The 12,839-nt window shown below is 38.8% G+C and overlaps 2 protein-coding genes across 2 annotated transcripts in view; both read right to left on the bottom strand.

Annotated features, from left to right (window-relative positions):
- The window catches only part of LOC128659731 (oocyte zinc finger protein XlCOF6-like), a 665,326-nt gene that overhangs the window by 160,380 nt on the left and 492,107 nt on the right, over nucleotides 1–12,839 (bottom strand). The window lies entirely within an intron of this gene.
- On the bottom strand, nucleotides 7,215–8,057 carry LOC128659730 (proteasome activator complex subunit 3-like). The gene has a single exon (XM_053713309.1). The coding sequence runs from the start codon at nucleotides 7,998–8,000 to the stop codon at nucleotides 7,236–7,238; it is 765 nt and encodes a 254-aa protein (XP_053569284.1). The 5' UTR covers nucleotides 8,001–8,057; the 3' UTR covers nucleotides 7,215–7,235.

Below are 12,839 nucleotides of genomic sequence, written 5' to 3' on the forward strand. Positions count from 1 at the left end.
TATTAGGTGGCGGCGGGGTCCGGGAGTGGCGGTTTAGGGGTTAATATCGTTATTAGGTGGCGGCGGGGGCCGGGAGCAGCGGTTTAGGGGTTAATATCTTTATTAGGTGGCGGCGGGATCCAGGAGCGGCAGTTTAGGGGTTAATACATTTTTTATTGTTAGGATAGTGAGGGGGGATAGCGGATAGAGGGTTAGACGTATCGGGCTATGTTTGGGAGGCGTTTTAGACAGTACGGGAGATTTAATAACTTAGTCAGGTTTTGTAGGCGCCGGCAGTTTCTAAAATGCCGTAAGTCACTGGCGTTTCCAGAAATTTGTACTTACGCAGATTTCTGGACATCGCTGGTTTATCCGATTTACGGCACTTTAGCATCTGACGGCGCCGTATATGGGATAGCTCGAGTTGCGAGCGGAAACTACTGGCGGCAGGGGTTCCCTCGCTTGCGCCGCAAACTACGATCTATATCGGATCACGCCCATGAAGTATCCAGCAGGTTTTATAGGTAGACCGAAAAAAGAACCTCCCCTTAAAGGAGAAGTATATTACACACGGTTACTTGATAGAGGGAATCTTTAATTCTTTGAAGTTGATTCAGAAATTATTTGAAGAACCTGCACTTAGTGCAAATGCACGCAGGTAAATCCAGGGAGTCTGTGGTGTGAATGTTACCAAGGATACAGCTGGAAATATTGTAGTCTCAGTAGGAGCAAACAGAGAACCTGACCCAAATTAGCCAGCACGCAGGTGAATCCGGAGTGCCTGGAGATGTCCTGTTTGCTAGACAGGTGAAAGTCTCCAGAGGAGAACAAGTTTCACACTCCGCTTCTAGCGCCGTCCTTTTCCTTTTTAAAAAAACTATTTCAACCTTGCCACTTCATATATTTGACCTTTTCTAAATAACCAACTTGTATTTCAAATGGGTTAAAATCCTTTGGGCCAGGGGCGTATTTAGGATTTGTGCTGCCCTAGGCACTAAGAATCCCCCCCCCCCCCCCGGATTTAGGCAATTTTTTTACATATCGTTTTTTGGTTATGGAGTTGTGTTTTTATTTTTTTTCTGCTGCTGCATTTTAAAATTACATTTTACATTGACTTAGCACATGTGTACACACACAGTATACATGTGAGCAATAACGCCACGGCAAGGCTTCAACCATTGTTACCGGCCATTCACACACCTTTCATGCCTCCTTTTACACATGATACACTCATACACACAATCGCTCAATTAAATTAAAAAAAGGACATTGTTAAGATGCATTAGTAAACCAATAAGGTTACGCCAATAAAGTAAAACTTCAAAATCAAACTGTAATTAACAGATTAATAATAATTAAATAAATATTAAATAATCCCTCTTCTTCTAATTAACATTAAGATAAACTTCAAGTGAACAATAGTGCAAATAAGGGCCTCGATCCGATATGCAGCGTCGCCCGCAAAAGCCGGCGACGCTGAATTTTGCGCTGGTTTGGTATCCTATATACGGCGTAACCTAGAAGTTCCGCTAGTATATTTCTGCCTTCGCCCGTAGTTTTTTTGGGCCATAGGCAGGTATACCAAACCAGCGCATTTTGGTATCCAATATACAGCGTAAGGACTTACGTGGCGAAAATGGAGAAATCTTACTCCATTTTCACCTCACCACAAAATGCAGCCGTAGTAAGCCTTAAGCTGTCTATTGGAGCCCGTTACTCCCTAAACTAGCTACAAAATAAACCTAACACCTAACGCATGCGCAATGTCTATCTACCTGCCAACCGCGATCTGCTAAATAAAACCTAACACCTAACGCATGCGCAATGTCTATCTACCTGTCAACCACGATGCCCCTCCGCAATCCCTAATAAAGTATTTAACCCCTAAACCGCCGCTCCCGGACCCCGCCGCCACCTACATTAAAAGTATAACCCCCTAATGTGATCCCCCTACACTGTCGCCAGCTATATTACATACCCCCTAATGTGAGCTCCTACCCCGCCGCAAACTATATTAAACTACCCCCTAATGTGAGCCCCTTACACTGCCGCCAGCTATATTAAACTACCCCCTAATGTGAGCCCCTTACACCGCCGCCATCTACCTTACCGACCCCCTAAAGTGAGCCCCTTACACCGCCGCCATCTACCTTACCTACCCCCTAAAGTGAGCTCCTACCCCGCCGCCATCTATTTTAAAATTATTAACCCCTAATTTAATCCCCCTACACTGCCGCCACCTATATTAAATTAATTAACCCCTAATCTAATCCCCCTACCCTGCCGCCAGCTATATTAAATTATTTAACCCCTAAAATACTAAACTATCCCTACCACTAAACCTAAGTCTAACCCTACAAATAGCCCTGAAAAGGGCTTTTTGCGTGGCATTACCCCAAAGTAAACAGCTCTATTGCCAGCCCTTAAAAGGGCTTTTTGCGGGGCATGCCCCAAAGAATTCAGCTCTTTTACCAGCCCTTAAAAGGGCTTTTGGTGGGGCTTTGTCACAAAGTAAACTGCTCTTTTGCCTATAATCTAAATCCCCCTACACCGCCGCCACCTATAATAAATGTATTACCCCCTAATCTAATCCCCCTACACCGCCGCCACCTATATTAAATACATTAACCCCTAATATAATCCCCCTACACCGCCGCCACCTATATTAAACACATTAACCCCTAATCTAATCCCCCTACACCGCCGCCAGCTATATTAACTATATTAACCCTAATTATATTAGGGTTAATATAGTTAATATAGTTATTATATTATATATATTAACTATATTAACCCTAATTATATTAGGGTTAATATAGTTAATATTGTTATTATATTATATATATATATATATATATATATATATATATATATATATATATATATATATATATATATATATATATATATATATATATATATTAAGTATAATAACCCTATCTAACTCTAACATCCCTAACTAAACTCTTATTAAAATAAATCTAATTAATATTAATATTATTAATTAAAATATTCCTATTTAAATCTAAATACTTACCTATAAAATAAACCCTAAGTTAGCTACAATGTAATTAATAATTACATTGTAGCTATTTTAGGGTTTATATTTATTTTACAGGTAACTTGGTATTTATTTTAACTAGGTACAATAGCTATTAAATAGTTAATAACTATTTAATAGCTACCTAGTTAAAATAATTACCAATTTACCTGTAAAAAAAAATCCTAACCTAAGTTACAAATACACCTATCAATAAATTAAATAAACTACAAATATCTAAACTCAAATACAATTAAATAAACTAAACTAAATTACAAAAAAACAAACAAACACTAAATTACAAAAAATAAAAAAAAGATTACAACATTTTTAAGCTAATTACACCTATTCTAAGCCCCCTAATAAAATAATAAAGCCCCCCAAAATAAAAAAAATTCCCTACCCTATTCTAGATTAAAAAAAGTTAGCTCTTTTACCTTACCAGCCCTTAAAAGGGCCTTTTGCGGGGCATGCCCCAAAGAAAACTGCTCTTTTGCCTGTAAAATAAAACACAATACCACCCACCAACATTACAACCCACCACCCACATACCCCTACTCTAACCCAAACCCCCCTTAAATAAACCTAACACTACCCCCTGAAGATCTCCCTACCTTGTATTCACCCAGCCGGGCAGAACTCTTCATCCGATCCGGGCGATGTCTTCAATCAAGCAGCAGAGAAGTCTTCTTCCACCCGGCGATGTCTTCAATCAAGCGGCAAAGAAGCAAAGCGGCATCTTCAATCTTCTTTCTTCGCTCCACCGCCGCGGAGCATCCATCTGGCACGACGACTTCCCGACGAATGAGGTTCCTTTAAATGACGTCATCCAAGATGGCGTCCGTTGAATTCCGATTGGCTGATAGGATTCTATCAGCCAATCGGAATTAAGGTAGAAAAATCTGATTGGCTGATTGAATCAGCCAATCAGATTCAAGTTCAATGGCTGAACCAATTAGCCAATCGGATTGAACTTGAATCTGATTGGCTGAAGTCGTCGTGCCGGATGGATGCTCCGCAGCGGAGGAGCAAAGAAAGAAGATTAATGATGCTGCTTTGCTTGAAGACATCACCGGATGGAAGAAGACTCTCTGCCGCTTGCTTGAAGACATCGCCCGGATGGAAGAAGACTTCTTTGCCGCTTGATTGAAGACATCGCCGGGTGGAAGAAGACTTCTCTGCCACTTGATTGAAGACATCGCCTGGATCGGATGAAGAGTTCTGCCCTGCTGGGTGAATACAAGGTAGGGAGATCTTCAGGGGGTAGTGTTAGGTTTATTTAAGGGGGGTTTGGGTTAGAGTAGGGGTATGTGGGTGGTGGGTTGTAATGTTGGGGGGTGGTATTGTGTTATATTTTACAGGCAAAAGAGCAGTTTTCTTTGGGGCATGCCCCGCAAAAGGCCCTTTTAAGGGCTGGTAAGGTAAAAGAGCTAACTTTTTTAATTTAGAATAGGGTAGGAAATTTTTTTTATTTTGGGGGGCTTTATTATTTTATTAGGGGGCTTAGAATAGATGTAATTAGCTTAAAAATCTTGTAATCTTTTTTTTATTTTTTGTAATTTAGTGTTTGTTTTTTTTGTAATTTAGTTTAGTTTATTTAATTGTATTTGAGTTTAGATACTTGTAGTTTTTTTTTGTTTAAATAATTTTTATTGAGGTTAAATATACAGTACAACAGAGAAAGTATTGTACAGATGTCATACACATATACACAGAAAGAACATATCCATCTTATTGCCACAATATATAATCATATCTGTTACATCACATTTATGCAATATATGTTAAAAGTAAACCTCATATTTTCTGTATTTTCTTTGATATTATTCTATATACCAGCATAAAAGAAAAAAGCATGTAGCAATCTAGAGTATATATATGATATAAAGAATATATAAAACCATAGGTTAATTGCGGTTGTGTGACGAGAAAAAACGCTTTAAAGACTCAGGATGAATCCAGCCTATCCTGAGTACTATAGTATGGGGGGGTATGGAGGTCATTATGTATGTTGAACCGGAGCTCCTCTTTTCATAGGTACTTAACGTTAAACATGACTTACCCAGTAATTGTGATATGTATAGTACACCTCATAGTTGCAGTCAGCTCAAAATACTGAGCGATGTGTAAAATAAAGCCATAGAAGCACTAGTGTCGTGCAAATTTAACTCCACAAATTGTGACATGGAAATCCACATAGTCACTATAATAACCCAATTGCTACCAGGTCAAGATATGTAAGTAGAGCAGTTGTACAGCACTTACAGATTCAATTAGTATGTACACTTCACGAGGCTCTTATAAAACAATAATATTAAGCAATGGGTAGTAGCCATCTAGTCAGACATATCTAAGCCAAGCACATAGTTTTATGAGGAGCAACTGGTTGTTAGGTGGCAATCTCCGCCTTTTTAAGACATAGTGACGGAAAAATTAAATCTGCCACAGGACACAAGCCCTATGCCCTGCAGCAGTAGAGATAAGAGTCTAATAGGCAGTTGAATACGTTACATATACTGGTATGTGGAGAGCTATTAAGCTTCTATATAAATGTGAATAGGAGGTGACAGAAGACACGAGAACAGGACACATAGCTCAGAGAATGAAAACATATTATAGGATCTGTCATAATAGATATTTGTAGTTTATTTAATTTATTGATAGTGTAGGTGTATTTGTAACTTAGGTTAGGATTTATTGTACAGGTAAATTGGTAATTATTTTAACTAGGTAGCAATTAAATAGTTATTAACTATTTAATAGCTATTGTACCTAGTTAAAATAAATACCAAGTTACCTGTAAAATAAATATAAACCCTAAAATAGCTAAAATGTAATTATTAATTACATTGTAGCTATCTTAGGGTTTATTTTATAGGTTAGTATTTAGATTTAAATAGGAATATTTTAATTAATAATATTAATATTAATTAGATTTATTTTAATAAGAGTTTAGTTAGGGATGTTAGAGTTAGATAGGGTTATTATACTTAATATATATATAATATAATAACGATATTAACTATATTAACCCAAATATAATTAGGGTTAATATAGTTAATATAGGTGGCGGTGTAGGGGGATTAGATTAGGGGTTAATACATTTATTATAGGTGGCGGCGGTGTAGGGGGATTAGATTAGGGGGTAATACATTTATTATAGGTGGCGGCGGTGTAGGGGGATTTAGATTATAGGCAAAATAGCAGTTTACTTTGTGACAAAGCCCCGCCAAAAGCCCTTTTAAGGGCTGGTAAAAGAGCTGAATTCTTTGGGGCATGCCCCGCAAAAAGCCCTTTTAAGGGCTGGCAATAGAGCTGTTTACTTTGGGGTAATGCCACGCAAAAAGCCCTTTTCAGGGCTATTTGTAGGGTTAGACTTAGGTTTAGTGGTAGGGATAGTTTAGTATTTTAGGGGTTAAATAATTTAATATAGCTGGCGGCGGGGTAGGGGGATTAGATTAGGGGTTAATTAATTTAATATAGGTGGCAGCGGTGTAGGGGGATTAAATTAGGAGTTAATAATTTTAAAATAGATGGTGGCGGGGTAGGAGCTCACTTTAGGGGGTAGGTAAGGTAGATGGCGGCGGTGTAAGGGGCTCACTTTAGGGGGTAGGTAAGGTAGATGGCGGCGGTGTAAGGGGCTCACTTTAGGGGGTAGGTAAGGTAGATGGCATCGGTGTAAGGGGCTCACTTTAGGGGGTAGGTAAGGTAGATGGCGGCAGGGTAGGGGCTCACATTAGGGGGTTATAGATTTAATATAGCTGGCGGCGGGGTCCGTGAGTGGCGGTTTAGGGGTTAATAACTTTATTAGGTGGTGGCGGGGTCCGGGAGCGGCGGTTTAGGGGTTAATAAAAAAAATTATTGTTAGGATAGTGAGGGGGGATAGCGAATAGAGGGTTAGACATGTCGGGCTATGTTTGGGAGGCGTGTTAGACAGTACGGGAGATTTAATAACTTTAGTCAGGTTTTGTAGGCACCGGCAGTTTTTTGTTTTTTTTTAAAAACATACAATTTAATCAACAAATCAAAAACAAAGAGGGAGGAAATTATATGTAAAACAAGGCGTTCTTTGAATCTCCACCAGAGCATTTCCCCCCTTCTTGGTAGCGATGATGTTCAAACAAGGCAATGACGGTCTGTATTCAAACAAGTTCCTTTTTTCAGTTCGCAGAAGAAAAACCAAATGAGGGAAAAGGGTAACCTAGGAAATGCACAACTAATACAATGTTTCAGTGTTACTGCTTCTGAGCCTCTTGATCTTCTCAATGTTTTTAAGGGTCATATCGTGCAATGTGACATATTGGTTTCTCAACTCTGATATAATTAAACGTAAGCTGATATACTCCTTTTCATCTATTTCTGTGACTGTGCGTCTATAATCTTCCACATGGGGGTATTTAGCTATTTTGGATACCAGCTTTGCGCGAGTGATGTAATATCTGGAAATTTGGTCGAGGTAGGAGGCCGCCTCACTTTCTACTGTCCTTAACTCTGCAACAGTCTCTTCCTGGATGGATACTCCAAAGTTGTTACCGTCCTCTATCCTAGGGATAAGAAGCTGAACCCACATTTTTACTGTGTTACATTTCTCAATGAGCAGCCGTATCTCTGGCATCACTTTCTCTATTATTTCCATCAATTGTGCGTTGCTTTTGAGCATCCCATTGGGCATCACAAAGACTTTGGTGCCTGGAAAAGTATCATCCCCATCATCCAATTTCCTCTTCTTTAGAGTTTGTGAATCTAATCCATCGTGGCTATTGGTAAGGATAATAGGGTCTGGAACTGGCAAGTTCATTTCAGAATGGATCAGGGTGAGATCCTGAACATTAAGCATTGGTTCCTTAAGAAATCCATCTAGTTCTAATAATTTCTTTGGGAAGAAACTTGCAACAAGATCTTCAGCTTCACTTGTGATTCTTTCCTGGAAACAATCAACCTTCTTTTTGAGCTCCTGGTCCACTTTGAGCAAAGAGGACATGGCGGGTCCACAACAATTGATACTGTCTAACAGATCTTTTTCTTCTTTTTCACCGGCCTGCGTCGGCAGTTTCTAAAGTGCCGTAAGTCACTGGCGACTCCAGAAATTTGTACTTACGCAGATTTCTGGACATCGCTGGTTTATCCAACTTACGGCACTTTAGCATCTGACGGCGCCGTATATAGGATAGCTTGAGTTGCGAGCTGAAACTACGGACGGCGGGGGTTCCCTTGCTTGCACCGCAAACTACGATCTTTATCGGATCGTACCCAAAGTGCTCCAAAAATAACTGTGCTAGTGGTAGTCTTAAAACCAATCAAACATTAATATAAAATTTCAATGAACAATAAAACAAATAAAGTGCACTTAACACTTTTGAAAATACACTGTATGAAGAATTGCATTCACTCTTCAGATATAAAAATAAATGGATATTATAAATCTTTCTTAATAAAAAAAACCAGAACAGAATAGTCTGAGCTAGATGTAGCCTTCCAATGAAAATGGTCTTAACTAAGCCTTAGAACGAAACTGGCTTTCGTCTGGTTTTTAGCTTTGAAAACTGGTCAATAAGGTCATCATACTTCAATTTATCAACAATGTCTGTAGCCAACAGAGCTAATGCATTCAGTCTCTCCTCTTCCATAGTTGAACGCAAGTATGTTTTTATACATTTTAATGCAGAGAAAGAACGCTCAGCAGAACAGTTTGTTGCTGGAGTGCACAAAAACATTCTGATTGCAATATCAACATTATGGTAGAGTTGGTAATGACCAGATTTACACAGCCTTTGGTACAGCTGTAGCACTGAATGAGATGTTGTTTTTTCTAAGCTCATGTAATGTGCTCGAAATTGGAGACATTCGTCCACAAATGTATCTTCCAGGTCTTTGTTAAAGTGTTGTCTTAGTTTCTCTGCATGTTCCATTTGTTTAAGATAACCTTCAGCTTCTGTGCGTGCATTGTCTTTTTCTTCATCATCTTCTGCAATGCTCTTTAGTGCATCAATAACTTGTGGCCAATTGCGATTTAAGCTTTTACACGCATCCTGACGAGATGACCAACGTGTTGCACAAACTCTCTTTAACGACAGTGTGCTAGAAGATGATGATAGATATTTCTGTAAAATGGCCCATCTTCCTGTTGATATAGTGAAAAATGTATGCAGCCTCTGAAGAAGGTTCAAGAAAGACCTAGCTTCCCTGCAGCATGATGTTCCTACCAAGTTCAACGAGTGAGCAGAACATGGTATGTAGCCTGCAAGTGGGTTGAGTTCTTTAATTCTAGTTTGCAAACCACTGTAATGGCCTGACATATTCCTTGGGTTATCATATGATTGACCACGACAATCAGCAATTTCCAGGTCATATAATTTAAGTGTATTAACTACAGCTTCAGCAAGTTGCTTTGACTTATGACCAGGTTTTGCAATAAATTTTAGGATGCGTTCTGTTGGGTGACCATCTTCTTTTACGTATCTTAAAATAACTGACAGCTGATCAATATGAGCTATATCAGGTGCAGAATCAACACTGATGGAAAAATATTTTGACATCTTTACTTCCTTGATGATCTCTTTCAAAACAGTCTCTGCCACCAGCTGAATAAACTCCTCGCAAGTAGTAAAGGAAAGATAAGAAGTGCTCCCTTTCCCTGCATTGCCACATTTCATTATGTGTTCATGAAGAAATTGATCATATTCTGCAACCAGTTCCAGCTCTCTCAAAAAGTTTCCATTGTGTTTTGACCCAAATTTGTCATCGTGGCCTCTGAATGGAAGGCCACGAGTCCCAAGTGACTTAACAACCGAAACAACTCTTCTCAAAACATTTCTCCAATACAAGATTTCCTCCGACATTTGCTTTACAAGAGATTCATCAATCCTTGCTAAGGTATTTCCTCTGTCGTTTAATATGGACAGACAGGCTCTATGTTCAGGTGAGTTCTCATGTTCATTCAGTCGAGCAATGGCATTCTTCCAGTCATTAAATCCATCATTTGCTATCTGTGACTTTCCACCAAATAAACGACAAGCAGCACAAAAGACCATGCCTTTGCTCTCTGAATATACTAAGTAAGATCTTTTTTTTGTCTCCCCATTGAGCAGTTGTCTCTCAAACAATTTCTTGGTCAGTGAACGAACCCTGTTGCCATATTGCCTTTTAGATTTTGTGAAAGGCCCATTGTCATTCTGAATGACACCATGTATAGCAACATAGTCTCTAGTCTCTTCATTCAAAATCCACTCAGCAGGGTCAGTGCTAAATTTCTGTTCAAGTTCTTTAACAAGAGTACTTGAACTTGAAGCCATAGAGTGTCCTGCTGCAATGCTCTCTGAACTCGCCAGTTCTTCTGACTCTGGATTCAGAGCACTAGTGTCTAAAAACTCAGCAATTGCAGTGCTGCTAGGGGAGGCTGAAGGTCCTGCAATGACCTCATAATCATATTCTGACACTGTGGCACTGGTACTTGAGGCTTCAGAAGCAGCAAGGTTACAAGAAGTGGATAAACTACTGCTCTCCACATTACCTGCTGAAATATCTTCATCATCCGTTGGGACAACACGGACAGACACAATAGACATTGAAAAAAGTGTCAATTTTAGAAGATGTTTCTACATCACATAGATATTGACGGCAGATAAGAGCCATAGGCCCAGCAAGTCTGCCCGACCTTACCTAACAGTATAAACTTATCTAGTTCGTAGGATAGCCCTATGCTTGTCCCATGCATTTTTAAAGTCCCCCACAGTGTTTGTTGCTACTACCTCTTGAGGAAGTTTATTCCATAAATCAATCACTCTTTCTGTAAAGAAGTGCTTCCTCAAATTACTCCTGAATCTACTACCCTTTAGCTTGAGCTCATGACCCCTTGTTCTTGAATTTTCCATTTTATGTAAAATACCCACAGCCTCAGTTTTACTAAACCCTTTAATGTACTTGAAAGTTGCTATCATATCACCTCTTTCCCTTCTCTCCTCTAAGCTATACATATTTAGGTCATTGAGCCTATCCTGGTAAGTTTTATTTTTTAGACCATGTACCATTTTGGTAGCCCTCCTTTGCACAGATTCAAGTTTGTTAATATCCTTCTGAAGATATGGCCTCCAGAACTGCACACAATACTCAAGATGAGGCCTAACTAATGATCTATAAAGTGGCATAAGAACCTTACTATTTCTGCTGCAAATACCTCTACCAATACATCCAAGCATTCTGCTAGCCTTACTCGCTGAATTACTACATTGTTTACTAAGTTTTAAATCATCTGAAATAATAATTCCCAAGTCCTGTTCCTCGTCTGTAACAGTCAGTAAAGTGTCATTGAGTCTGTAATTAACATTTGGATTTTTCTTCCCTAAATGCATTATTTTACACTTTGCTGTGTTAAACTTTAGATCCCAGTCGTTTGTCCAATCCTCCAATTGTTTTATATCACTTCTCATTTTGTCTACCCCCCCTGGAACATCCACTCTGTTGCAAATTTTTGTATCATCTGCAAAGAGACATACTTTCCCCTGTAGCCCTTTGCTGATATCGCAGATAAATATGTTAAACAAAACAGGCCCCAGAACTGACCCCTGAGGAACACCACTAGTAACAGCCCCCTCTGCTGAATGAACTCCATTTACTAAGACACTTTGTTTTCTGTCCTTAAGCCAGCATTCCACCCAGTTCACAATTTTTGAATCTAGACCAAGGAGATATAGTTTGTGAATAAGCTTTGCTGAAATCTAGATATGCTACATCAACTGCTCCTCCCTTGTCTAATACTTTTGTTACATAATCAAAGAAGTCAATTAGATTAGTCTGACATGATCTCCCTGAAGTAAGACCATGCTGATTTTGGTTCTCTAAATTGTTTGTCTTTATGTAAGTCATAATTCTTTCTTTTAAGAGGCTTTCCATTAATTTCCCTACTACTGAAGTTAAACTAACTGGCCTGTAGTTGCCAGATTCTTCTCTACTGCCCTTTTTATGAAGAGGTATTACATTTGCTATTCTCCAATCATCTGGGACAGCTCCTGTTAATAGTGACTGATTAAACAGATCAGTTAATGGGACAGTTAGCACTGATCGAAGTTCTTTTAAAACCCTTGGATGAATATTATCAGGACCCACTGCCTTTGTAACATTTATTTTTGATAATGCCAACAAAACCTCATCCTCTGTAAAAAGATTACTGTTAAGCTTGTTTCTATTTTGCGTAGCATCCCTTAATGTAGACATTGTATCTTCACAATCTTTAGTGAAAACAGAACAGAAGTAATCATTGAGACAGTCTGCAATCTGCTTATCTCCTTCTATTATTCTACCATCAACTGATTTCAATTTTACTATTCCTACCTTATTTTTTCTTCTTTCACTGATATATCTAAAGAATGTTTTGTCCCCATGTTTTACTGACTGTGCTATCTTCTCTTCTGCATGAGCTTTAACCTTCCTAATTAACTGCTTAGTCTTTTTTTGTTGGAGTCTCCATATTTTCATATCATCATCTGATTGTGTGTGTCTGTAATTTTTATAAGCTATCTTTTTTGTCTTTACAGCATGTGCTACTTCTTTGGAAAACCAAATTGGTTTCCGCTTTCTTTTACTTTTACAGACATGTCGAATACAGTGTGCGGTTGCATCTAAAATGGCACCTTTCACAAATTCCCACTGTTCTTGAACCCCTGTAATAAGAGTTTTCCCCTTTAAATTGTTTTTTAGGTATTCTCCCATTAATGAAAAATCTGCCGTCCTAAAGTCTAAAACTTTTGTTTTAGTCTGGATGAACAGTTCCTGAACATGAATACTAAACCAAACAGATTGATGATCACTGGATCCTAAGTTCTCA

This window comes from Bombina bombina, chromosome 5, assembly GCF_027579735.1.
Source record: "Bombina bombina isolate aBomBom1 chromosome 5, aBomBom1.pri, whole genome shotgun sequence".
Lineage (NCBI taxonomy): Eukaryota > Metazoa > Chordata > Amphibia > Anura > Bombinatoridae > Bombina > Bombina bombina.